The following is a 27337-nucleotide window of genomic DNA, read 5'->3' as shown; positions in this document are numbered from 1 at the left end:
AACGGGGGGAGGCACATATGCCCTATACTGTGGCAGGGAGACCCCACAGGATCCCCACATACAGATTGGCCACAGAGCAACCGCCCGCAAACACGCAGTGCCACTGCTGGCAGTCTAGGTCCCATGGTCAAAATGTACATGGACTACATGGCTGCATGGGGGACCTCCTCCATCCTGATCCGAATGGCTGTCGACAAAGGATAAATAGACGGAGCCGCACCACACTTGATTCCATTCTTGGCGGGGAGTCCAAAGTGGTGGTGATGCTCAGGTTGTATTGGATTCTTTTGTGACTTGGCAACACAGCTCTCCGTGAAATACGGCTCAGTGTGCCCGATCCAGGCAGCAAGATTTAAGATGGGAACATGCCAGTTCTAGGGCCCATACTTTATAAGTACTAAGGTGCTCCACAAACGCTTTTTGAAGAGGACATTAGCAAAAACCAGCACCCGCCACCCACTGCACTGTAGAATAAAAGCTTTCCCCAGGCACTTGTGACTGCAGAGGCCAGGAGCAACAACCAGTGGTCACCACGTGCTGTGCCCCAGAGGCGACACATGCAGACAGCAGTGGGCAGACAGACCAGAACAACTGTTGTATTAGCTAGAATTGTAAGAACTGTTTATGATTAAATTCCAGCTCGCACCTGTATTCCAGTCTCCATGGTGATGCATGTGTTGAGGCAGTTAGAAGCTGGAGACTGGAGAATTGGTAGTGTCTGTTGGTGGTGCTTTGAATGGATTAAAATCTAGACAGTGTTTGTCATTTTAACACTGGCGACGAGGAGAAGCTTGTGGGAGACAAGCCTACCCACCACCAACTCCCCCGTGAACCCATGAAATTTGAATAGACTTGGTTTTACTGTCGGCAGTTTCAAGGACGTAAGCGTTTCTACTATATTGTGTTTTAGAATCCTGTATTCGGATTGTACCTGCACTTCCTCGCCTCTTCGATTCGTATTTTAACCGAAATTACCTTGGATTTGAAAGTTTTTGTTTTCTTCAAGCTCGCTTGTAACTCACGCTTGTTTTTCGCTCTTGACTCGCGCTTACACCGCTCGAGCTCTCGCCTTCCTGCAATTGCCCTCACGTCATCACACACGTAACGTCGCGCTATGCTACGATGTGGCACCATTTTGTTTACAGGTTTCCATAACAACGGGCAGAGATTATCAACGACGGAGGTTGTTTTAAAAATTGGTTTTCACGCGATTGCAACCACAGAAAAACATTGCGTTTGCCTCCTATTTTAAGCCTTTAAATTGCTGACTCTCACATTTATATCAACAAGTCTACCACCTCAATGAGCCAACATCCTGCATTCCTCTGTGAAAAAGGTGAGCCTTTACTTCCATGGAAGAGATGGAAGAAACTATTTGATTCCTATTTGGTGGCTATAGGTGGGGAAAGATTTTCAGCTTTTAGGAAACAATCTATTCTTCCTAACAGCTTGGCTATTGAGGGCCGCAATATCTATGACAGCATTGATGAATTGCCCATTGGTGAGGGTAATGGTGAACCTGCAGATGTTTATGAGATGTCTATGAAAATGTTGGAGCATTATTTTGGGCCACGTATCAATGTTGTACTTGAACGACACAAATTCTTCATGAGGATTCAAGAGCCAAACGAAATTATGTTGCATCTTTGAAAACATTAGCTCGAACTTTGCGAATTTGGTTATTTAACTGAATCTTTAATTCGTGATCAGCTAGTCAGATGCACAAACAGCTCTAGGGTTCAAGAGAAACTCTTATCAAGGAATCCCTCGCTTAAGGAAGCTATTGCTATTGTTGAAGGTGTAGAAAACACTTCTGGAAGAGTGAAAGAAATGAAAGAACATAAGCCAGCAGTTGAAAATACTCTTACACCCAGCAATATACATGAAGTTTCAGTTGCTGATGCTCAACAAACTTCAGGTGAGAATATCTGTAAAGTTATTCAGACTTCTATAGGAAAAGCTCATATTGAACAAGGCAAAATTAAATGTTATCGTTGTGGGAGCTTTCCTCACCCTACGAATTTTCCAAATTTTTATGCTAAAAATGCCACTTGTCTTAAATGTGATATTAAGGGTCAGTATGCTAGAGTTTGTAGGTCTGGTGGGAAAGTCCACACAATAGGTAGTGTTGAAACCATTACTGTTACGCCAAGAATTTTTGTGTCTAATGTAAGAAGTGATGGTGTTGTAGATGCTGATCCAATATTTATGCTAGAATGTTGATATTGGAGGAAAATTGTTTGTTGTGCTGGCAGATTCAGGTTCTCCCTTCATAGTGATTAGTAATGAAATGTGTAACAAAACATTTCCTGATATCCAGTTACTTCCTCCTGATATCAACCCTGTAAGTTATGGTGGAGTACGTATTGCTGTTTCTGGCTATACAGTTATGAGAATACATTTCAAAGGCAGAGAAACCATTGGGAAAATATATGTAGCACATCGTGGAGACAATCTTTTGGGATGGAGGCATCAAAGAGATTTGGGTATAATTCTCAATCCTAACGCTCTCAAGGCTTCTGATCAAGTTATGTTAGTTGATTATAACTCAAGTTCCAACAATTTCTTCGAAGAATTTCCTCAAGTTTTCACCGACAAGCTCGGTTTGTTGAAAGACTTTGAACATCGTATTATTCTCAAGCAAAATGCTGTGCCATGTGTACACAAAGTCAGGAAAGTTCCAAATTTGATGATCGGTCCGTTAAAAGTGGAACTAGATAGATTAATCAGTTTGAATGTAATTGAGGAAATTGAGTCATCTGAATGATTGGCCCCAGTGGTTTTGGCACCCAAAGATGGTGGAAAAAGCCTTAGGGTATGTGTGGACTTAAGAGGTCTCAATAAATGGATATGGGTGGACCGCTAACCTCTCCCTTACATTGCTGAGTCAATTACTATGCTCAGTGGGGCTAGATTTTTTTCTGTACTTGATTTGTCTTTGGTATATCAGCAGGTGCCACTTCATCAAGGGCCATATGTATCATGCAAATTCGCATTTGCAAAGGCTGAAATTCGCAGAATTTCAGCCTTTGCGAATGCGAATTTGCTAAATGGAATGTATTAAGCAAAACTGTTGCAAAATAAGGAATCGCAAAATTTGCGATTCCTTATTTTGCAATTGCATTTAGGAATCGCAAATTTTGCGATTCTTTAAATGCAATGTATGTAGCAAAAAAAATTAGCAAAATGCCCTTAAGGAATCTCAAATTACCGCCAACTTCTAGATGGTGGTAAGTTGCAAATTCCTTGAAAAATGCACATTTTTGCATTTTTCAAAGTGCCATGTGACGCACATACATGCCCTTAGGGCATGTTTGTGTACCGCATGTGCACCCATGCATATTTCAGGCGTGCAACAGGGTGTCCTTTGGACACCCCTGAACCCTTGAAACTATTCTCAACTTGCCATTAGCAAATTGCGAATCACAAATTGAGAATATCTTCCCATTCATTCCTATGGGCCTCCTGGCCCATAGAAATTAATGGGAAAGTATTCCTTAATTGTGATTAGAACATTTGCTAATCGCAATTAAGGAATTCTAAGAAATCGCAAAAAAAATGCGATTTTGTACATACATACCCATTTGCGATTCTCAAATAGCGATTTCTTAAAAATCGCTATTTGAGAATCGCAAATGGTTATCTTGAAACATATTGCCCCTAGACTCTAAGCATCCTACGTCCTTCGTGACACCGTTGGGAGCTTTTCGCTTTGTCAGAATACCTTTCGGTTTAGCATCAGCTGCAGCCTGTTTCCAACGTGTCATGAAGATGGTGCTAGGTGATATGTCAAACATATTATTTTTCCATAATGATATTCTGGTTTATGGTAAAGATGACAATGAACATGACGTCACATTAAGGAAGGTTCTTATGAAACTGTCTGACAAAGGACTCACAGTTAACAGACAGAAATTAAAAATTGGTGTGTTCTCAGTCACATATCTAGGTCATGTAATTTCGGGGGAGGGTATTCAACCTAAATTTGAGCTTGCTAAGAGCATTATTGACGCGCCTGCACCCACTGACAAAGAGCAAGTTAGGTCCTTTCTTGGACCAGCCGAATTTTACGCAAAGTTTGTCAAGGGATTTGCAACTGTTGTTGAACCAATTAGGACTTTACTAAAAAAGGGAACCCAATTTGTATGAAATGATGATTGCAATGCTGCTTTTGCTTCTGTTAAACACGCTATCAGTCAGATGCCTAATCTTAGTTATTTTGACTCTAAAAAAAAACTTTTCTCACTACGGATGCAAGTTTTGTCTGGTCTGGGTGCGGTTCTCACTGAAGTAGATGCTGGCGTTAAAAAAGTTGGTGCATTTGCATCTAGAGCGTTAAGAAAGCGGAACAACAGTATCCATGTATAGAAAGAGAAGCACTTGCAATTCTGTGGGCAGTTAGACACTTTACATTTTATTTGTGGGGATCCCCCTTATTGTCAGATCTGATCATAGTCCACTTGTGCAAGTGTTCTCCTGTATGGAAAGTGAAAGGTTGACCCCAAGATTAAAACTTGGGGTTTACTAAAATATATGAGATTGACTGCTGCATGGTTTGAAGATAATCTCAAATGGTTACTACCAACGTTCTCTTTCGCCTTTTGTGAATATTGAATGCCCTGAAGAAGTCCTGTTTAACAGGAAGAAATGCGTTGGCTGTGGCTTTTAAAGAACAAAACAATAAAGAAGAAAAAAATCTTTTTCAACCTGAGGATTATTTGATTAAGAATTATATGTAATGATCTGTTCGTTTGGAGTGGTGCAGCCCTGATTTAGTTTATGTATATATATAAAGGAATTCTCAATGTTAGCATTTGGAAGGAGCAGGCCTCACAGTAGTGAGAAGTAAATTAGGCTGTTTGTTACTACCAGGACATGCCACACAATAACCTGCACAGCACTCTGCCCATAGGGCTACCTACTGCCTTAGGGGCGACCTATATGTAGTAAAAGAGGAGTTTAAGGCTTGACAAGTAGTTTTAAAGGCCATGTTCAGGTGGCCGTAAACTGCACATGCAGGCCCTGCAGTGGGAGGTCTGAGACATGTTTGAACTGTTACATTAGTAGGTGACACAACCTGTGTTGCAGGCCCACTAGTATCATTGCTCATGCCTCCTATCGATATAACCTTTCAAACCTGTCTCAGGCCTGCTACTGTCTTCCATAAGACATGGTATGATTGGTCTGCTCCTGCTTGGCATATTTAATTTTCTTGTAAGTGTCTTTTACAGTGGTATCCCATATACCCATATGCCAAACAGGAGCAAACCAATCTTACCATGTCATACGTGAGACAGCGCCTTTGCTTTTGCACTGATTAGTAGTGGTAAAGTTCCCAAAGTCCTAAGCCAACAAAAAGATGGTCCTGACAAATAGAAGGAAGAAGGCAAAAGGTTTGGGGATAACTCTGCAAAAAGGGCCAGGTCCAACATTTGCTTTATAATAAAGGTGGAGTAACTATCCTTTTTCTTAAAATAATTTCTTATCAAATTGTGAGGACATGGTTCTGTTAACGCGGGATTACTGGTTACTAGTTACCTTACCAAATCCCAAACTATGTCGACTGAATCGTTGGTACCTGTCATTGAGTAAAAGGTAATCTTACAATAAATCAATCAATTTAAGAACTTACACCACTCTAAATGACCACTGACCAAATTTTAAGTTTCAAAGATTTAATATAAAGTCAAAGATAACTGAAGATACAAACTTCTCAAAATGAGATTAAGAAGATAAATCGGTATCACTATGAACATGAACTTTTTGAATAGTCTGAGTCTGAAAAACAGAATAATAAGTACAAGCTCAAAAACCATAAGGGTTGCCAAAATGGATACAAGTTGCAACCTCAAAGTCATTACAGAAAAGAAAATTAAGGTTAGTCTGTCCCTACACTATCCTAAGTGACATCCCTACTTAGCAAGATCTTTACCCCTCTAGGTGTCAGCCGTGGTGACTTCCTAAGAAGATCACGCACTTCTCTTTGTCTCTTCTCTGATAATGGGTCTCTCCTGATCAGCCTATCTGCCTACCCATCCGCTTCCTTAGGCTCCCAAAATCATCTGCTCTGCTCTCCTCCCGGGTCGCTTTCCCTAATACCAAATCACATTTCCAATAGAAACGCCCCTTGGGACGCCCCTCACGTGGTACATCTTTGCGCGGCAAACTCCATGATGGTACTCTTGAAGACCCTCGTTAAAGTTGACCTTGGTTCCCAGGCTTCTTCTCCAGTGCGCTGATACCCCCTGAAATTCCTGGAAACTCCTACAGGCCTGCGCCAAGCGCCACAGAACAAAGCCTCTTTCATTCTAGCTGATTAAGACCCTCGCACCTGCATACAGTCCGTCCTGCAGTGGGCCTCAAATTCCAAACTCCACCATATCTATAGGTCATAAAATATAAGTGAAGCTCTGTACTTGGCACCTCTCGACTTCTCCTCTAACGAGCACATGGCACATCAAAGGAGATGACATTATCAGTTCAGGCCTACTTGATTTACATGAAGCAGGTCCCTGCACTCTTAAAACATTAACTTGATTTAAACAGCAAACATTCTTAACTAACATACGTTTCTAAAACAACACATCTATAAAGCATATATTTCAAACTTAGTTCGATAATACATTTGGAAGAACCACGTTCTATTCAACTCTAACATGATTCCTTTAACATGAGAACATGAGGTTTTCATATTCATCCCAAACATTTCTACATTAGTCTCACACAGTTATGATTATTGTTACTCTACTTAAACATTCTATGCATTTCACCACTGAATATAAGACACTCGGTGTATTTCACTTCTAAATATAAACACTCTGGTGCAAAGTACATGTTAACTAACTACGTGCTTGTAAATATGGTACACTTATACATTTTTTTCCCAAACTTGTGCTCTCTCAGTCCCCCCTTTGATGACCTTCTGGGGTCATCACCATCAAGACACTAAAAATGTAGAACCCTTCAAAGTGAAGTCATGACTGTGCCACTTCTTTTCATACTCTCTAATGCTTTCAGACTCTTGTATTGAGTATCTTGCATCGCTGTCAACTCTTCCTCCTGTTTCCTCATAGTTCTCTGCAACCTATTTGCTCTATAACATTGATACAAACGCACCAATCCCCACAAAGTGATTACGCAAATCACAATTATGATGATGGGTTTCAGTATGTACCAAACGATACCCTTTCCTAAGTTGGCAAACCAACCTCCAACTTTACCCATTCCATGACCTACTTTTTCCCACACATTTACCTTTGCCAGATCCTCAATTTCGTAGTGTATGGCAGTGATGTTTCGTATATACTTCTCTAGAGGTTTTGAATTGTCTGGAATGTAAGTGCAGCATTCCTGGACCTTCAAAGCCTTACAGACTCCTCCCTCTTTTGCTAACAGAACGTCTAAAGCAAGTCGGTTCTGAAGAACCATTGCCCTAATCGATTGCATCTCCCCTTCTATCAGCATCAATGATCTTGCAGTACTGGCAGATAGCCTATCCACGACTGTAGCTAACCTCCTGATCTTAATGTCATTCAGTATCAGTCCTAAGAAAGGGAATGCAGCACCGAGTACATCTCCAACTACTTCTGCTGCACCCAGCCCTCGCTTCCATCTAGTTGGTATTTCTTTCTTTGGCGTGTCTAAATTCTCAACATGATATATTTTAGGGAAGACAACAGCCAGATAGCATGATCCGTACCAATTATCTGGTAACTTCACATAGGCATTTCTTCCACATACAAAATATACGTTTGGTATTGCTTGCATCCCCTTCAAAAAGTCCTTAGAGTAGTACTCCAATTGAAAGGCATGTTCACAATTGACTTGACCTACATAAAAATTCTCATAATAGGAGTAACTCCTGTGTATGCACAGTTTCCCCCGTTTCTCCTTATCTAAAGCAATTGGACCAATACTACCTTTTCTTTGATGTGCCCTTTCCTCCTTGGTCCAATCTGTTTCCCATTGTCCTGATGCCTTCAAAATCTTCTGCCTCCTGTATCTAGTATCTACCTGTCCTATAAACTTTTTCTCAACTTCTGATATTTGACAAGTCAGATTGTTTCTTCGAGCATGTGAAGTATCTATCGTTTTCCATGGAATAAACCATTTGTGTAATCTGTCTTCCCTTTTGTAATAGTCCCATTTGTTCAAATGCTTGAAATTCGGGACCTCTGGCAATGTCGAGTCGAAATTCGAGAAATAATACTCAAATCCATCTCGTCCATAAAATATGCTCAACAACAAACTGCATGTGATTCCATATGTCAATGGAAGATGATGGTATCTGATACCCTCCTCCACAGAAGCTGGTAATTGCATACAAACGTAACAATCCTTCACTTCCATGGCATCAACATATTCATAAAGCAATTTAGCATAAGCATTTGACTTGTAATTTCCCTGTGACTCATCTGTATGTAGCCTTTTTATTTCTGCATCTAACAACGCTTTGTCTTTATCATTGATGTTTCCCTTTTCCTTAATAATGGTAGTTTTCGGTGTTGACACTCCCTTGACCTCCTTGGCTGCAGTTTCATCCCTCTCGTGTCCCACTAGGAATGAAACAGTTACCACTAAAATTATAAGAGAAACCACTACTCCTAAAAATGTAACAACTATACATTTTGCCCTGCGGTTCGGGTTGCCAGCCTCCATGTTCTCAAACAGTGTAGTTCTTGACTTTCTTCCAGCATTCACTTCTTCTCTTTCCTGAGCCAAAAGTCTTTCTTTCTCGCAATGTCTCTCTTTTGAACACTTGGAAGCTTGACAATTTATTTCCGCAAAACAGTTCAAAGTCCCGTAGAAATTAGACAACCCTAGCCCTTCTCCATCCACTAAAAGGAAACCCCTATCACTTTTCTTCTTCCACTCGGCGCTAGGTTATCTTGCAACAAGTTTTTACAAAGTCTTTTCAAGAGTCTTATATCCGTCTGAAGTTATGTATGGTTCAAGGAGTGACACTACGTCTTCATAAATGTCCATCCGAAGTATCATTCCCTCAGGTTCTGGGCAGTTCGTACCACAACATGGAAAGTCAACTGTTTCTAGGATTATTCTCCTTATTTCGCTCTGGACAAGTGGACGGACGAAATTGAGAGTTAGCGTTTTTTCAATTTCTACTCCTGGTACTATCAGTTCTACATCCACAATTACAAAGGGGTCCATTCTAATCAGGATCACTTTCTTCACCTTTCCAGTTCTGCGCCCCCTTGAAGACATTCGCAATATGGTATTAGTCCACAACAATGAGTGCTCCTAGAATTTCTACTACTCGCTCAAGCATTTCCAAACGAAGAAGAGTTCCCTCCAATATTGGATATCGTGAACAGCAAACTGGAAACTCAACTGTCTCTAAAATCAATTTTCTTATTCCGCTCAGGAGAGCAGGATGAACGATGTTGAGTGTCAGCAACCTTTCGGTCTCCGCTCCTGGCAGTAGAAACCTTATTTGCACTGTGATGATCGGATCAGTTCTGACCAGGTCCACTTCCCGGATCCTCCCGGTTCTGTGCCCCCCAGACATCTGCAACGAGGTAGGTCCAGTCGGGAGTAGAGTATCTTCTACTAGGCCCTCGCACCCTCCTTGATCTTCTAAGACCCTCCTCGGCTTGATCCTGGATATCTTCTTCTGGATCTGAGTCTTCGGATATAGGAGTAAGCGTTTCTTCCTGGGCCGACCTCAAACTTAGCCTTCTTCTCCTTGTTGGCCAAGTGGCAGCTCCAAGCCTTATTCTCCTATTCCTTGTCCTCTCACTTGGTCCTTGGTCGCTCTGATACGGATCTGAGTCTGAGTCGTATTCACTTCTGCTCTCTCCTTCAGTTGCCTCTTCCGTCTCACTGCCGTCCTGCCTTCGCTCTTCTTCTGAATCCGTTGCGTTCCCAACTTCTTCCGACACCTCCTCAGCTGCTACAATCCCTTCTTGCGACTCTTCTTCCACTTCCGGGCTTTCGTCTGGGATAGGAGCTGTTCCTTCTAGAGGTGCTGGAACTCTTCGAGTATGGGATGCATGGATCCAATTTGGCAGCCCCCCGCACTTCACCGCGGTGTTCGTTATCAGGATTACCTGAAAGGGCCCACGCCAGCGAACATCTAGGCAGTTCTTCCGGACGTGTTTTTTAACCAAGACCCAGTCCCCTGGGTTCAGGTCATGACACAGGTTCCTCGATGCTGGAACTTCAGCCGCATGCACCTGAAGGGACACAGAATGGATGGCGTCAGACAGTCCTTTACAATAATCCAAGATCAGATCATCTGTAATATTCAATAGGGCAGTAGTTGGAACTGTGGGAAGTCTCATGGCCCTCCCCATCAGGATCTCGTGGGGAGAGAGACCTGTCCTCCTGTCAGGTGTGCTGCGCATGCTCATGAGCACTAAAGGAAGAGCATCTGGCCAACTCAAAGATGTGGATGCCACTACTTTAGCCAATCTATTCTTCAATGTGCCATTCACTTGTTCCACAATTCCTGAAGCTTCTGGTCGATAACTACAATGCAGCTTTTGATCGATATTCAGTGTGGAGCACAACATCTTCACTATTTCGCTGTTAAAATGTTTTCCTCTGTCAGATTCCAAAGAGGCAGGCACCCCGAAGCGCGGTATCAACTCCCTGAGCAACAATTTAGCCACTGTGAGTGTATCGCACCTACGTGTAGGGTACGCTTCAACCCATCTGGAAAATACGCATACAATCACCAACACATACCGAAGGCGATTAACTCTTGGCATTTCGATGAAATCTAGTTGCATCCTATTGAAAGGCCCCCCCGACCTCCCAATGTGACTCAGGGTGACTGGTGTTCGTTTGCCTACGTTCAGTTGTTGGCAGGTAACACATCGCTTGCATACTGATTCTGCTGCTATTCTAAATTTAGGGCAATACCAAGTTTGCCTAAACACTCTCATCATAGCATCCCTTCCTAGATGTACTGGACCATGTATTTCTCTCGCCATGGGATTAGCTAATTCTTCAGGTAACACAGCTCTCCCATCTGCTGAAACCCAAAAATCCATTTCACTTCGCACACAACCTGCTGTTTCCCATGCTCTTTTCTCAGTTTCTGGTGCATTCTCCTGCATTATTCTTAAATCCTCCCAAGTGTCTACAGTTTCTAACATCATACTTAATTCAGTCTTTTCTTCTGCACCTTCTATTTCCACCTTTGAGAAAGAATAATTTTGTTCCGCACAATAGCGTGCGACTTCATCAGCGTATCTGTTGCCTTGTGACACAAAATCTGTATTCTTAGTATGAGCTACACACTTTACTATTGCGATGTCAACTGGACCTTGTAATGCTTCTAACAATAATCGCACAAATTCTCCATTTCGAATGGGCGAACCAGAGGAGGTCATGTAACCCCTCTGAGACCACAACTGCCCGAAATCGTGAACCACACCAAAACCATATTGGCTGTCCGTGTAGATGGTGACTCTCTTTCCGTTTCCTGCTATGCAGGCACGAGTTAGGGCAATAATTTCTGCTACCTGTGCGGAATGTACTCCTTCCAGGCAAGCGGCTTCCACAACTCCAGTAATAGTACAAACAGCATAAGCTGCTCTCAACCGACCAGTATCGTCTCTTAAACATGAGCCATCAACAAAATAAATTTCATCGGGGTCAGACAATGGCTCATCCACAATATCTGGTCTGGGTTTCGTGCATAGTTCAGTCACATCAAGGCAATCGTGGTCTTCACATCCTTCGCCTTCTATTACAGTAGGTAATGGCATCAAAGTAGCAGGATTCAAGACAGAGCATCTCCTGAGGGTCACGTTCTCCGCGGCAAGAATGACTTGCTCGTAGCGCGTGAGCCTACTGTTGGTCAGATGCTGCGTCTTCGTCCTGGTCATTAGCAATTCCACTGAATGTGGTACATACACCACCACTGGATGTCCCATCACAATACTCTCGCTCCTTTCAATGCTGACACCCGTTGCAGCAACGGATTTGAGACATCCGGGCAACGCTGCGGCTACTGGATCTAATGTAGCCGAAAAATATGCAACTGGTCTACGGGCATTTCCGTGGGTCTGTGCCAAGACTGACAAAGCACATCCCTCTCTCTCACAGCAATAGAGTGAAAATGACTTCTCGTAATCGGGCATTCCCAGAGCCGGAGCACGACACAAATCGTCTCTCAGCTGTAAAAACGCCACCAAACATTCTTCATCCCATGGTACCGGATCACTCACCTCCTTGTGCGTCAGTTTCTGTAAGGGCTTTGCTTTCAGTGAAAAGTTAACTATCCACTGTCGGCAGTAACCCACCATTCCTAGGAACATTCTAACTTCTCTCTGTGTTGTAGGCGCATTCATTTTCATTATCGCCTCAATCCTCTCCGGGGACACCTTACGTTTCCCTTTTTCTAACCTGTGCCCTAGATACTGTACTTCTGTCAAACAATACTGCAACTTGCTTGGAGATACCTTATGTCCATTTTCGGCTAAATGGTTCAGTAAGGCAATTGAATCTGCTTTACAGGCTTCCTCTGTCTCTGACGCAACAAGTAGGTCATCTATGTACTGGACCAGAACCGAGTTCTGCGGCAGTACTAGATTTTCGAGATTCTTCTTCAACAACTGATTGAAGATGGATGGGCTGTCTGTGAATCCTTGTGGGATTCGACACCATGTTAAAACGCGATCTTCCATTTTAAAAGCAAAAAGATACCTGCTCTCTTCATCCAATGGGATTGAAAAGAAAGCCTGGCAAAGATCTATCACTGTAAACCATTCTGCTTGATATGGTATTTGAAACAATATCACTGAAGGATTCGGTACCACGGGACAACATGAAACGACTATGTTGTTAATTTTTCGTAAATCCTGCACTATCCTGAATTTCCCGCTAGGTTTCTGCAAACCCATAATCGGGGAGTTACAAGGACTACCCACGATTTCTTTCAGTATTCCCTGTTGTATCATTGACTCGATCACAGGTTTTATTCCCGCAATCGTTTCCTGGGACAATTTGTATTGAGGCGTTCTTGGAAACTCAACATTTGGTTTTACCAGAATTTTTACCGGTTCTACCCCTTTAATCAATCCTATATCTTCTCCTGTGAAATCCCACACCTCTGACGCCACTGCATCTCTTAAATCTTGGGGAAGATCTTCTACAGTCAGAGTAGGATATAGTTCTACACAGAATTTTGAATTGGCCACCTTAAAGGTAGCATCATCGTCGGTAATCTGTACCTCCACTCCTTGTGGGGTGCAGTATATGGTGCAATTCAATTTGCATAACAAATCCTTTCCCAACAGACATACCGGACTCGAGTCACAAACCACAAACTGATGTTCGTTCATGTGGTTTCCAATTTTCACAGACACTGGTTCTGTCAAGGGACTAGTCATTCTTTTATTTGCGACTCCTACCACCTGAATTGTTTCCCCTGACATCGGCAAGTCTGGAACCACCGCTGATCTCAGAGTCGAACGAGTAGCCCCAGTATCCACTAAGAACGTAGTGGGACACCCTGCCACTTCTGCCTCAACAAATGGCCCTCTTTGATCCACTTCTAGGACTGCCCCGAGGGTACAGTCCTCTTCACTGCTCACACGTTGTCCTGTCAATGGATCAATGTAGTAACACTTTTCTTCCTCGATGAAGAGAGGCATCTGCTTAAAGACCTTACTCCCTGTCGCTACCTTCGGTGGCTGTGGGAACTGGGCCCGTGGGGCCGAAGTCCCCCCTTTGGCCACCTTGCCTCCTGGAACTGTCACCTTTGGGGTTGGGACTTCTTGAACCTGCTCTTCTACTTCCAGCTCTCCATTTTCGGGGTTAAAGGGACACTCGCGTCGCCAATGCCCCACCTGGTGACACTGATGGCACTTTGTCGTTTTCTTTAAAGTGGCAAAGTCTATCCTAGGTCTCTGTCCTTCTTCATTATCTTTGTTCTGACCGTTTGGTTTTCGTCCCATCCCCTGCTTCTGCTGGCCACCCTTCCCAGCGGACTGCATTTGCACCACCATCAATTTCTCCTTTAGATTCTTGGCTTTAGAATCTATCTCGTCACTGCAGTACCTCGCATAACGTAAAATCTCATCTAGTGGTTTGTTCTGCCAACAGATTAAATGTTGCTGTATCATCAAACAAATATCAGGTTTCAACCCCAGGACAAACTTTGACACAAACTGCCCTATATCTTTGGGATCCATTACATCTAGTCCACTGTATTGCTTGAATGTTTTCAATAATCTTTCATAAAACTCGTGAACTGTCTCCTTGGGTTCCTGCCTTGTTCGGTCTATTTTCACCCAATCTATGTCCTGTGGTGGTACCTTATCTTTCAGCCATGCTATTACCCTTTCATACTTTCGCATGACAATCTCGGACGGTCCATTAGTCCGAGCATCCCTTACTGGTTCAGTATTTGGCCATTCGACACTAGTCTTGCACGGGATCCATAAATCAGATGGGACCACGATGTCAAACAACGTGTTCAAATCTATCCACAGTACTTTCGAGATTTTGACAAACCTCTCTACCTGTTTATACCATTCTACTGGATTGTCCCTCAACTTCGGAAATGAGTTGGTAAATGCAGCTAAGTCTCCTCTACTCCAGGGCACATGTACATAATTTCCATTTGATATTTCTCGCAAAGGGAATGCCTCCATCTGCATTACCCTTCCCTCAGGGGTCATCACATTTGTACTTCGCCTAACTGTGCCCTTTTTCGACCACCTTTCTTCCCATTTGTCCAATTCTCTCCACACTCTTATCCCTGATACCAGCTCTCTTATGTGTGTTTTTAATCCAGTAGTTCTCTTCTCATCTAGATCCTGGTCTGCGTACTGTAATCTGTGGTTACTCTGCAATGCACTTGTCCTAGATAAATCCACGGCATACCTGTCTGCCAAATCAGTCAGTTTCTCATGAAACGCTCTAGCTTTCCTAGTAATATCCTTTGCCATGAACAATAACTCATCCTGTTCATACAATTCTATCCTTTCCAAAGGCAATGTTCCATCTATTATCTCATCAACATCTGATTTTAAACTAGTAACATCGAGCCTTTTTGCCTTAATTTCAGCTTTCAAGACACTCAATTTAGCTCCTCCATCCGCATCTCTCCCATCCCAGCTCCGAGATCTACGTTTAGGTATTGGTGAGTTATAGGGAGTCCTCCCTTGTTCCCATCTCTCTAGGTCCCATGCCTTTCCATCTTCTCGGGGTGGATGGTGAAACACTCCTTCATGCCTCCTAGCCTCTCTCTCCCCATCCTGGCTAGTTTCACGGGATGCAGGGCAAGATGTTCCATTACTCCCTCTTTCTTCCTCATGCATCTGTGACCTCCGATCACTCGATGTATGACGTGACCTTTCACTGTTCCCTCTGTGCCAGTGCTGTACATTTTCCCCAGGTGCGTGTGAGTGATGAGTGCACCTAAACCTATCTCTGTACTCTTGCGTTCTTTGGTCTCCCTCTGTTTGCGTGAGGCGAGACACTTCCTCACACTCCATACTCCTCGTATTCTGTTCCTGCTGTTCTCTCTGATTTGTAGGACATGCATCCCCTCTATTCTCGGGACTTCGGCCTTCCCGACCCTGACTGCTTTCGCTGGCCCCACAGTGAGATACAGTCCCGTTACCCCTGCTTTCCCACTCTGGTTCCGTTCTTGTCCTGTTACTCAGGGATACTGTGGACCCGTCCCATTCCCTTAAATCAGCTCTTAATTCTGAATAGGGTCTTGGCCGCGGTCCCCTTAAATCCATTGGTCCTCTCGGACCTCCCTGTTCTGAATTGGGACCGACAGTTGTGTCTAATGGGGTATTCCATGTTACCGATCCTGGCAATTGCTTCCATGCATTTGTCACGTTATTCCTCCTTTCCATCTCGATCCTTTCTCTATCTAATTGCCTCTGGTCTTCCTCTCTATCTCTCTCTGGGTTATAGATCGATACTATAGGTCCTATGGTAACAGGCACTTGAAGAGCATCTGGCAATCCAAAGGACTCAACCCTTTCGGTGGCTGGCGTTTTCTGCACCACAAACCTTCCCACTACACTCTGTACTGTGCTAGGTTGAGGTGTCTCCCCACCTTTGGTAGGTGTCCATTCCGATATAGGGAGTGGTGTATACCCCTCTATGGCATTCCCATCTTCCCTTGCGAGCCCTCTATCTTCAATTTCCTCAACTCTCGGAGGTGGTCTATCCATTAACAATCTATTTATCAGATTGTCTTCCGACTCGCTTTCCTCGTCTTCTTCAATGAGGTTTCCTCCTCCTGCCACCTCCCTCATCGGATACATTTTTTCCACCTCAATAACCTGTACCCTCCACCGCTTTGCTTCCTCATCCCATTTAGAATCTCGTACTGCCCTTACCGATCGCGTCAGCCTTTGTTGACGCCTGTTCAAATTTCGGTCGTGTGCAGCCTTAATCCATGCATTAAGGGCCTCAAACTGTGTTGGTCTGGGCGAGGGTTTCAATGAGGACATGGTTGCTTTTAGCCGATGTAACACCTCTAACTTAAACGTCCCATACCTCGGGAACTGCATTTCCTCATTCCCTTCCGTAAGCTTATTCCAAGCCCCAATCCATAATATCGTATGCAGCCCCACATTCGTTGCCATATAATGAGCTGGCGTACCCTCTGGCGGAGCCTCTTCCCCGTAATAATGTTCACTTCGTTTACGTTTAAAAATCCCTTTCAAACACTTAAAACACTTCATGATTTCTCTTTTCTCTGCGTTTGTTTACTTCCTGATGACACTCCACCAATCTCAGCGCCGTTCTCACTAGCTGGCCTATCCGTACGCGACTTTCCTCCGACGTCACTCTAGCCGCCCAACCAGAGCGCGGCTCTAGCTAACGTCACACCAACCGCTCAATCACAGCGCGGCTCTAGCCGACGTCACCCGTCCCCCTTCGCAGCAGTTCCCCTCCTTTCTCAGCTCGTCTCCTCGGTCATGCACGCATCCCATTCATACTCTGAAAAATGATTACTTCCGTCCAAGCGATCACCTTTCTTGACTGTACGCCCACAGTCTTTCTGTAGTTGTCACCTTAACTTGGCGAAATGTCTTTCCGTTTACTTCCAGACAGTCGCCCTCTCTGATAGGTTACTCACACACAGTAACTTTCGACCAGCGTCCGTTACTCATACACCCACTCTTACACTCCCCCTATCTTGGATCCACGGCGGTCAATGGTACCTCGTGACCTCCGTACTATGGTCGACAACTACCCTGGATGTTCGATACACCCAAAACCACTTAAGCTCTGGCCTGAACTTAAGATTTCACCAGTTCACCCGTTTACCAGGTAACCAGCTTACCAGGTTGCGCGCGCTCACAACCTTCTCTCATTCACACTACAGGCATTCAACTCCGCAAGACATTACAATACAAATACAACACAAAACACCGCAATCTGTTCACGCATGACCCTTTTTATACTCACTCTCCTCCGATACTGCTGCTTTTCTCGCACCGTCTGCACCTTTCGGCACACGATTCTTCCGCTGCTCGTCTCTCGACGTCTAGGGGCCTTGGGGTAAACTAACCTCTCTAGATTACCTTCCTCAAGAAGATAACCATCCTCACTCTGCTACCAACTGTTAACGCGGGATTACTGGTTACTAGTTACCTTACCAAATCCCAAACTATGTCGACTGAATCGTTGGTACCTGTCATTGAGTAAAAGGTAATCTTACAATAAATCAATCAATTTAAGAACTTACACCACTCTAAATGACCACTGACCAAATTTTAAGTTTCAAAGATTTAATATAAAGTCAAAGATAACTGAAGATACAAACTTCTCAAAATGAGATTAAGAAGATAAATCGGTATCACTATGAACATGAACTTTTTGAATAGTCTGAGTCTGAAAAACAGAATAATAAGTACAAGCTCAAAAACCATAAGGGTTGCCAAAATGGATACAAGTTGCAACCTCAAAGTCATTACAGAAAAGAAAATTAAGGTTAGTCTGTCCCTACACTATCCTAAGTGACATCCCTACTTAGCAAGATCTTTACCCCTCTAGGTGTCAGCCGTGGTGACTTCCTAAGAAGATCACGCACTTCTCTTTGTCTCTTCTCTGATAATGGGTCTCTCCTGATCAGCCTATCTGCCTACCCATCCGCTTCCTTAGGCTCCCAAAATCATCTGCTCTGCTCTCCTCCCGGGTCGCTTTCCCTAATACCAAATCACATTTCCAATAGAAACGCCCCTTGGGACGCCCCTCACGTGGTACATCTTTGCGCGGCAAACTCCATGATGGTACTCTTGAAGACCCTCGTTAAAGTTGACCTTGGTTCCCAGGCTTCTTCTCCAGTGCGCTGATACCCCCTGAAATTCCTGGAAACTCCTACAGGCCTGCGCCAAGCGCCACAGAACAAAGCCTCTTTCATTCTAGCTGATTAAGACCCTCGCACCTGCATACAGTCCGTCCTGCAGTGGGCCTCAAATTCCAAACTCCACCATATCTATAGGTCATAAAATATAAGTGAAGCTCTGTACTTGGCACCTCTCGACTTCTCCTCTAACGAGCACATGGCACATCAAAGGAGATGACATTATCAGTTCAGGCCTACTTGATTTACATGAAGCAGGTCCCTGCACTCTTAAAACATTAACTTGATTTAAACAGCAAACATTCTTAACTAACATACGTTTCTAAAACAACACATCTATAAAGCATATATTTCAAACTTAGTTCGATAATACATTTGGAAGAACCACGTCAACCCCATCTCACATTATTTTAGCAGCACGTTTAGATTTGCTGTGAATTGCCATGAGGCCTACACATTATACTGGATTTTCAGAGTTCTATTCAACTCTAACATGATTCCTTTAACATGAGAACATGAGGTTTTCATATTCATCCCAAACATTTCTACATTAGTCTCACACAGTTATGATTATTGTTACTCTACTTAAACATTCTATGCATTTCACCACTGAATATAAGACACTCGGTGTATTTCACTTCTAAATATAAACACTCTGGTGCAAAGTACATGTTAACTAACTACGTGCTTGTAAATATGGTACACTTATACATTTTTTTCCCAAACTTGTGCTCTCTCAGTTCCACACAAAAGATTGAAATATATTCACAAAAATATCTTTAAAATACGTACTCCTTATCTCTGGTTCTATAGTGATTTCCCTTTTTGGCCCATTTTGGTTCTCCCTCAGTTGTATGTATCAGCTGTTGTAGCCTGCCATTGCTAAGCACAGCCACATATAAGACGCTTGTTTTTATGCCATGATATTATTTTAGGAATACACTGCACATGTTATTTGTTATTCAGTAACTCCTCATGAGATTAAGTCTGAACATCTTGTACAAGGTCGAACAACATGGTGTACTGTTTTCTTGTGCACGGTCAACAGCATCTCCTAATGTTATTAGACACAACATAGTACCACGGATGCAGCTTTCGAACAAAGTAGTTCTTATCATATAAACTGTGTATCATCCCCTTGGGGGGCAGAGGGGAGAATTCCAGCAGAGAGACCAATCCTGGAACGGAGGCAGCAGCCTTGCATAAACTGAGTTTACACCTATGGTGCGGACTACCTAACTACACACCCCAGGTATAGGAGTCTGTTGCTAATCCCAGAGGTCACTAATAAATCACTGTGCTCACATTGTGAGGATTGGCCTAGATAGATATATTAGTTACCATGGTTGGGTTGTTCATTGTATACAGCCTTCTATTAATGTTGATTATGTAAATGTAAATGTAGGTGTACTTATATAGCGCAAACCTGTCACCCAAAGGGCATCCTGGCGCTTGCTTAGGGAACCCGTCCTGGTATTCCCCTGTGAGAAACCCCAGCAGGGTGTCCACAAGGTGAAAGCCAGGCATCCCGCCGCGAGGGGCCGTAGTGGAGATTAAGCAAGCTATTGCCCAGAGTTGCAGAGTGTGACCCCGTGATTCGAGTAGGCACCGGAGCGAGAATTGTCAGGTCTGTGGAATTTTTGAGCCCGAGACCTGCCGAGGCGGGGAATCGAACCCTGGTCCACGGTTGATCTCAGCTTCCGGGTCTGCCACCTCTAACCACTGAGCCACGCTTCTCCATTATGTTGCTCAGTTGTTTTTCTTTACTTATCACAGCACACCTGCTTCAAAATACACTACAATAGTTTCAATAAATATATTGTAAAGTTCCTTCACGTCTTTGTTTTCTTTACTATGGGCATGCATGAGTGAGAAACAAAAGGTGATGATCTATTTTCACGGTTCCTTTGGGGACTAGAGGTTTGCCAAAATCACCTGTTACTTTGGGAAGTTAGGAGTTTAGGTGAGCCACTGTGAGCCAGGCGGGCAACTAGAGGCAAATTTCGGAGGAAGGCTGGAAAATATTTCGGCGGGGGGGGCTAATTCATCCAACCACGGACAGAGTGGCTGTAAGAAGGGGTGAACACATAACAAAACCCTAATTTACAAGTAAATGGTCTTTTAAAGACCTGTTAAGTACTCGGGTGCAGTTGCAATTAGACAGTCGCCAGCCCGTGAAACTGTCTCCGCGGGCTGACACACACGACGAGGGGGGGTGCTGAAGCCCCGTGGGCCCAATGGGTGTTGCACGCCTGCTGTGAGCTAGTCGGACTTGGGCCTACAGGTACTGATGTGGTAGAGAGACTCAGTCCCTACATTCTGACGTCCTGTTCTCCGAAGCACAGTTCTGCTTCCCAGCAGAATCCCTGCAACAGTTCTTTATATGCCCCAATGGATCTGAGCCTGATTTTTTCACCAATCTTATTAAGCTTTTTACTGAATTTGCCAAAACGAAAATCATAATAGACGGGAATTGGAACACAGTTTAAGATCCAATCCTAGAAATGTCAGCCTGCCTAGATCATGTGGCATGTCAATGACTGAGGTTTGATCTATAACCTACTTTCAGACCATATGTTACTGAATGCATGCCACATTCTCTATCCTAGGGCTAGAAGATACACTTTCCTATCTTGTATCCTTGGCAATAAAACTCACATAGACTGATTCTTGCCGAGTAGAATCCTAATTTCCAAGCTATTTGAATATTAAATAACTCAATGAGGTATTTCAGACCATGTTCCTCTTAGTAATTGTTAGAAATGAGATCTCTGGTTGGCTAAGGCTTGCGCCAAAGCCAGGCAGAGACCACCGCTCTAGTCAGGGCAAGGGAGTTACACGCCAAATATAACCCGGCTCACCCCCTTGGCACGGACAGTCAGTCTTATCCCGGAGGCAATGTGTAAAGCACCCACAGGCCGAGGTCCTAAATTACCCTCGGAGCCCCGAGTCGGGTCAAAACATCGACGCCCACATAATTAGCCTGGATCACAAGCCCCGAATCTATCGTGCCACACAAGGATACATTTTCTGTATTTATAATTGAATGTAAAGAAACCTTGATTGTCTCAATGTGGCCAGGCTAGAAAAGACTGACAATTGTTTATCAGTCCAACATAAAAATGTTTTTAAATGTCCCCTATCACACTTTCTGCAATTCTTTTTCACCGCTTCCACACCAGAGCACCTTCTCTTTTTGCACGTTCCATTGAAGCAACCTTTACCCCTCCCCCTTCCTCTCTTTGTTTGACACAGTAAATAATCAACTGTTTGCCTTATGATTTGGAATAAAACTCTTGGTGAAATATATCTTGGTTGTTGCACTTTTTAATCTAAATGTACTGTATTTATTACTGCGAGCTAAACATTGTGCACACTTAAAAAATCGTTTTCTAAACAATAAGTGTAGACTTGATACATATTGTTTAAAAGAAAAGGTCTAGGACCATTGTCTTTTGTACTACATTGAACCCATGACTACGACCAGTAATGGGGAACCCCATTTTTGTAATGGTGACCCAATCAGGATGGGCAGACATATAGCCATTTTTTTACTGCCTGTCACCGCCTGTGAGAAACAGTAAATTATGATAATGCCCCCCCCCCCCCTCAGCCCCCCGCCATGGGTGTCATGCAGATGCAGCCCTGCGCTAAACAGTGAAATGCTTTGATAGGAACCACCATGGCGGGGGTTCCTGTCAATGCATTATAAATGACTGTCTTCTTGGTGGTCATTTATACATTTCACGGACTGCCACTGGGCCATAGGGATGGAGTACTTTTCTCCATCCCCCTGGTGGAACAATGGGCCATCCTCCAAATAATGTATCTTGCCCTTAGTCTCGCAACTCAAACAAATAGCAATGAGCTTGATAAAAAAGAATCGAGGCAGGAAGAGGCAAGAGTTTCTGTTTTCAGTGGTCTAGTATGGACAATCTGTAACTCAGTCCTTTGTAATCGTAACTGAACACACAAAGGGAAGGAGGAAGGCTGGACGAGAGGAGGGTCAGGTGGAATGTGTCATTTACATAAATAATTTGACGATTTGACTATTTGTCTATCTTTCTGCTTATCCTCACTCCATCCTTTCTTCCCTCGCTCCCATCATCCACACATTTATCTCTCTGTATTCTTCCATAGGCTGAAGATATCCTGTTTCATAATATATATATCAGTTTCAGAAAACGCATTTCAGTTTATGTACATTCGTTAGCGTTGTTTATTCAATACAATTGCCATATATAAAGTGAAGAAAATATATTAGGTGAAGACAACATCAATAAATAAAAATATTTCTGATATTTTCCAACAGGTTTTCTGGCCTGCATCAGCCAACAAAGTTGAAGAGTGCAAGATGGCTGGCAAAGATCCTACAGTAAGTACAAAAAAATAAAACGTAGAAAATGTGGCCTCTTGACTCAGAGCAACTGGAGTTCAGCCAAACATAAGCTAAAAGAGGTGTTGGTTTTCTAAATGCCTTATTGGTGAAGCATCACAATGAAATGTAACTAAGCAATAAACCCTTACTTATTATTCATCATAAAATCTGAAATGGCAATGTCTGCTGAGCACTGGCTAAACCAATAACGCGTTTCAGGCACATTACATTCAAAGGACATAGTCTGCCGAGCAGATGACATTACCCGTGTAGTGCTGTATGCCAGACAGTCTTCTGTCTTTTTCCCGGAAATAATCCTGGTGAAATGTTTATGGATGATCGCTGAATTAAAAATACGCCTCAGTAATAAAAACACAGTTCTTTAACTGTAAAATCAAATGGCGTCATTTATGATGCACGCTTGGTTGCAAAGCATAAGTTAGAAGAAGATGTTTTAATGACTGAAGAAAAGCTCACAGAAAACAGAAATTACAGATTTTACGAAGTCAGTGATACGGCGAGTGAACTCTGCAAATTATATCTTTTAGGTTTCCTCATTGGTAAGCTGTTTACAATAATGTTTATATTGTTATCAACAAGGCTCACATCACTGATAAATTCGGTTTTATTCTACTACTTTTGTCTGGGCCACCTCTTTCAACCTCTAGCTTGTTATTTATTGCCTTAATCCTGATCGCCATTTGGCTGTGGTAGTTATCTTTGTTCAGTCAAATGTAGTTTAAGCATGTGTTATACGCACAGTGCGTTCTTTATGTTTTGTCTGTAATGTAGCGGGGCCACAGCAGATACAGGAGGGGACCGCGGGTTATGCCTATAAACCAATAGGCAGAAAAGAAAGAGACACACACACTTGGCAGTTGGTGCGGGCCGGAAGACCACGAGTGGTCTCTGTCCGTTTATTATATAGCTTCTGGCCATGCCTGGCAAGGAGATGTACATGGTGCGTTTCAGAGGCAAGTTGTTTACTGTGGGGGAGGGGTTAGGTGCCCATTACATCCCTTCCTAACTTGGCAATGAACTAAGCATGCAAAGTCTCTGAGCCTCTGGCTCAGTGGTGGATTAGGTCAAAGGTAATACCGGTGCTGTTGGGAATGTCCTATCACCTCCCCAAGGCCCGGGCTGCTTTGGGAGTCGACCTCAGCATTGTCTCAGCACCGTCTTGGCTGGGGGTCTTGTCACGGGGGGTAGCTTCTTTTTCCGCTTGGCTTTCTGATCTTGGAGGGCTTTCCCACATTGCACTGTATTGCACTTCATCTGGTTCAAAAGAGCTGGTGGAGTCTACCATCCAGAACCATGATATGTTCCTGGTGACCAATTAATTCCCTTTACATGCGGTGATCGTGGCCCCATTTGCCTGGGTGACAGTCCACACACCAGGCTCAAAGGGTGTACAGAACTTCTATCCCAGTCGGCGTTCTTTGAGCAGTAGACTGTCACCTGGTGAGATCACTCGAGAGGCTGCTCGCGCTTGGGTGCAAATTGGTCTGAGTGTGCCGGGCTTGGTGCTCATCGGGGCATACTGTGGCAGAAACTATTCAGAATTGACCAGGATGTAGTGTCCCTTCGATGGCCATTGAGCATTAGGTACCATGGAGTGGTGCAATGGGGTGTCCCTCTGTATTCCCTCAAGAACCTCTGGAGGCTGACTTCGGGGCTGGTCCCTTCTACTACAGCGATTCTGAGGGTCTTGTTTAATGTCTGCATGAACCACCCCGCCTCTCCTTTCGCTTGCGACCATTGGGACGTGATTCAGCAATGTTGAATCCCTAGGCACTTTAACAGGCCAGGGAACTCAGGGGTATATTATCAAGGACCGGTGTATAAATTATCGCAGTTTTATCAGCAGGAAACTGCCGATAAAACGGCGATAATGGGCTTGATAATATGCCCTTGTTAATTCCCATAGAAGCCTATGTTACCACCAGAACATGGGCTTCTATGGGAATAAACAAGGGCGTATTATCAAGCCCATTATCTCCATTTTATCGGCAGTTTCCTGCCAATAAAACGGCGATAATTTTAACACCGGTCCTTGATAATATGACCCTCAGACCCTTGGAAAGGTGGTCCATTGTCTGTCTTTATCTCTTCTAGTAGTCCAAAAGTGTGAATGCCCTTTCCAGCACCGGGTCTACGTTGTTGAAAGCTGTGGTGTCAGCAATTTTGATGAGAGGGTACTTTGAGTAACAGTTGACTATGACCATGTTGTTCTCCCGTCCGGTAAACTTCCTAGTTCAAGATTTACTTTGGACCATGGCGTGGCACATGACTCTTCTGTGGTGACGGGTGAGGGCACCACTTGAGAGCTGGTAAGTTGGCATAAGGGGCATTTCATTGAATGTAGCCTCTAGACCAAGGAAACAGACCTTCTCTCTTATGTGGGACTTCATTTTCACAGTCCCCTGATGTCAACCATGAGCCAGTTCTGTCACTTGGTGCAGCAGTCTCTTCAGGATTACAAGCGCTGTCCTCTCAGGATGAGTCCATCTGTTGTGGCACTTACCTTGTTGAGCACTCGCCACATTTACGTGCGTTTTTTCCTTCTCCAGGCCTTGCCACCCATTGACATCTTGTAGGAAATTGTGGCATGAGCCATTTTGTAGAGTACCCTTCACTTTCTCCAGCACTGGATTTGTTGCGGGCGCATCTCTGATTTCAGGTAGGCTTAGTGCTGGTGGGCAAGCTCTTGGGACACTATGCTAAAGTGCGCTTCGGTGTCCTCCGTGTTCTCGTTCCCGCGTTCTTGCTAGCAGGCGAGGGTGGATAGCATGAGGGAAAGTCTGCTGAGTTTTTGGATCCCTGGAGGTAGGTGACCTCCATGTGGTAGTGTTGAAGTTGAATGGCCCAGCGTTCAATCTGTGGTGGAGGGTGTGGGACAGAACCACAAAAGAGAGAAACAATTGGTTGGTGGTCAATGTCTACTCTGAGATACAGGTCAAAGTATCCACAGGTCTGTTTAATAGCTAGCACATCCCTCTCGATTTGGGAGTAACATGCCTCTGTCTGCATCAGTGCTTGTTGGCGAAAGCTAAAGGGGACCACTTCCCTGGCTCCACCTCCTGGGAGAGCATGGCTCCCAACCCAACTGGGCTGGTATCGACTAGCAGTTTGGTTTGTTTCTTTGGATTGAAGTAGGCCATGGTGGACTTGTTTAGCAGGGCTGCCTTCACCACTTGAAAGGGGCTTTCTTCAGTGGTGTTCCATCTCCAGGGGACATCGGACTTGGTGAGGGTTCTCAGGGGCTCAGCAATGATAGCCAAATTAGGGTAAAACTATCACAATAGGTGGGCATTTCCAAGAAACTTCACACTTCCAAGATGGTCGTCGGGATGGTGTCTGTTGTATGGCTTGCGGCGTTCGAGGACCAACTTGCACACCATCCTGGATGACCACATATCTGAAAAACTCGATTGAGTTATAGAAAAAGGAACACTTCTCCTGGTGCAGAGTGATGCTGTGCTCCCCCAAGCATCATGGCATGCCCCACAGGTGTCTTTGGTGCTCTTCTGCTGTTTCAGAATATACTAGGATGCCATAGCTCACATTCATGACACTCTGGAGGCCGGACAGTGTCTCCTTGATGGCATCCTGGAAGATCTCTGCTGCAGAACAAATCCCAAAGTTTACTCTTTTGTACTGGCACACCCCCCTTTTTGAATCGTTTTGGCCACCACAAGTGTGGAAGGGTATGCTCAGATGTGAGTCCCTTGCTCACTGCACCATCAGGATTCAAGCAAGCCGGGCCGAAGACGGCTGTAATGCCAGAAACCGGTCCCCGGAAGCTTGTTTCCTTTCCAGTAAAGAATTGGCTTGGTAGTTTGGTCTGCCCTGTTCCCATGATGCACTGGGCCAGGGACAGACTAATTTGCATGTAGCCAGGTTCTGAACTGGGATGGTGCAGTGAGCTAAAAAACGGTGATGGATCAAGCCCTGATCTTTTGACTGGGTAGGAGTGTTCTGCTTAATTCAGATACTCTGTCCATCACCACCCCCCTTTTTGAATCCCCCAAGCATCATGGCATGCCCCACAGGTGTCTTTGGTGCTCTTCTGCTGTTTCAGAATATTCTAGGATGCCATAGCTCACATTCATGACACTCTGGAGGCCGGACAGTGTCTCCTTGATGGTATCCTGGAAGACCTCTGCTGCAGAACAAATCCCAAAGTTTACTCTTTTGTACTGGCACAGCCCTAAGTGTGTCTAAAATGTGGTGATGTCCCTGCTTTCTTCGGAGAGGAGCAGCTGGTAGTGTCCTGCATTGAGGTGTAGCTTGGAAAATCACCCCTACCCATTGAGGTTGGCGATGATGTTGTCCATTGTGGCTGTTATGTCTCTCTCTCTTGATGGCCTGATTTCGGAGGCGTATGTTGATGCTGAGACATATCTTCCCTGGCTGTTTTGGCTTCTCCGGAATAACAATGGGAGACACCCATGGTGTTTGCCCAGACACTTTTTTCGGTGACGCCTAAACTCTCAAGCTTGTCTAGTACCTATTCAACCAGTGGCCGCAGACAAAAATTGAAGGCAAAGGGCTACTGGTATGACAGATTTGTCAATGTGTAATTTGATCGGAGGGGCTTTTAGGTACCCTAGTCCTTTGAAGAGTTCAGGGAATTGGCTCAGGAA

General features: G+C 44.1%; 1 protein-coding gene across 1 annotated transcript in view; it reads left to right on the top strand.

The window, feature by feature from the left end:
- Positions 1–27337, top strand: part of SEMA3C (semaphorin 3C) — a 740455-nt gene that overhangs the window by 321567 nt on the left and 391551 nt on the right. Inside the window, exon 4 of the mRNA XM_078674175.1 lies at positions 22626–22688. Coding sequence (XP_078530301.1) covers positions 22626–22688 — 63 coding nt within the window. The remainder of the gene's footprint in view (positions 1–22625; positions 22689–27337) is intronic.

Source organism: Lissotriton helveticus, chromosome 1_1 (genome assembly GCF_964261635.1).
Source record: "Lissotriton helveticus chromosome 1_1, aLisHel1.1, whole genome shotgun sequence".
Taxonomy (NCBI): Eukaryota; Metazoa; Chordata; class Amphibia; order Caudata; family Salamandridae; genus Lissotriton; species Lissotriton helveticus.
This window is presented reverse-complemented; position numbering and strand designations above follow the sequence as displayed.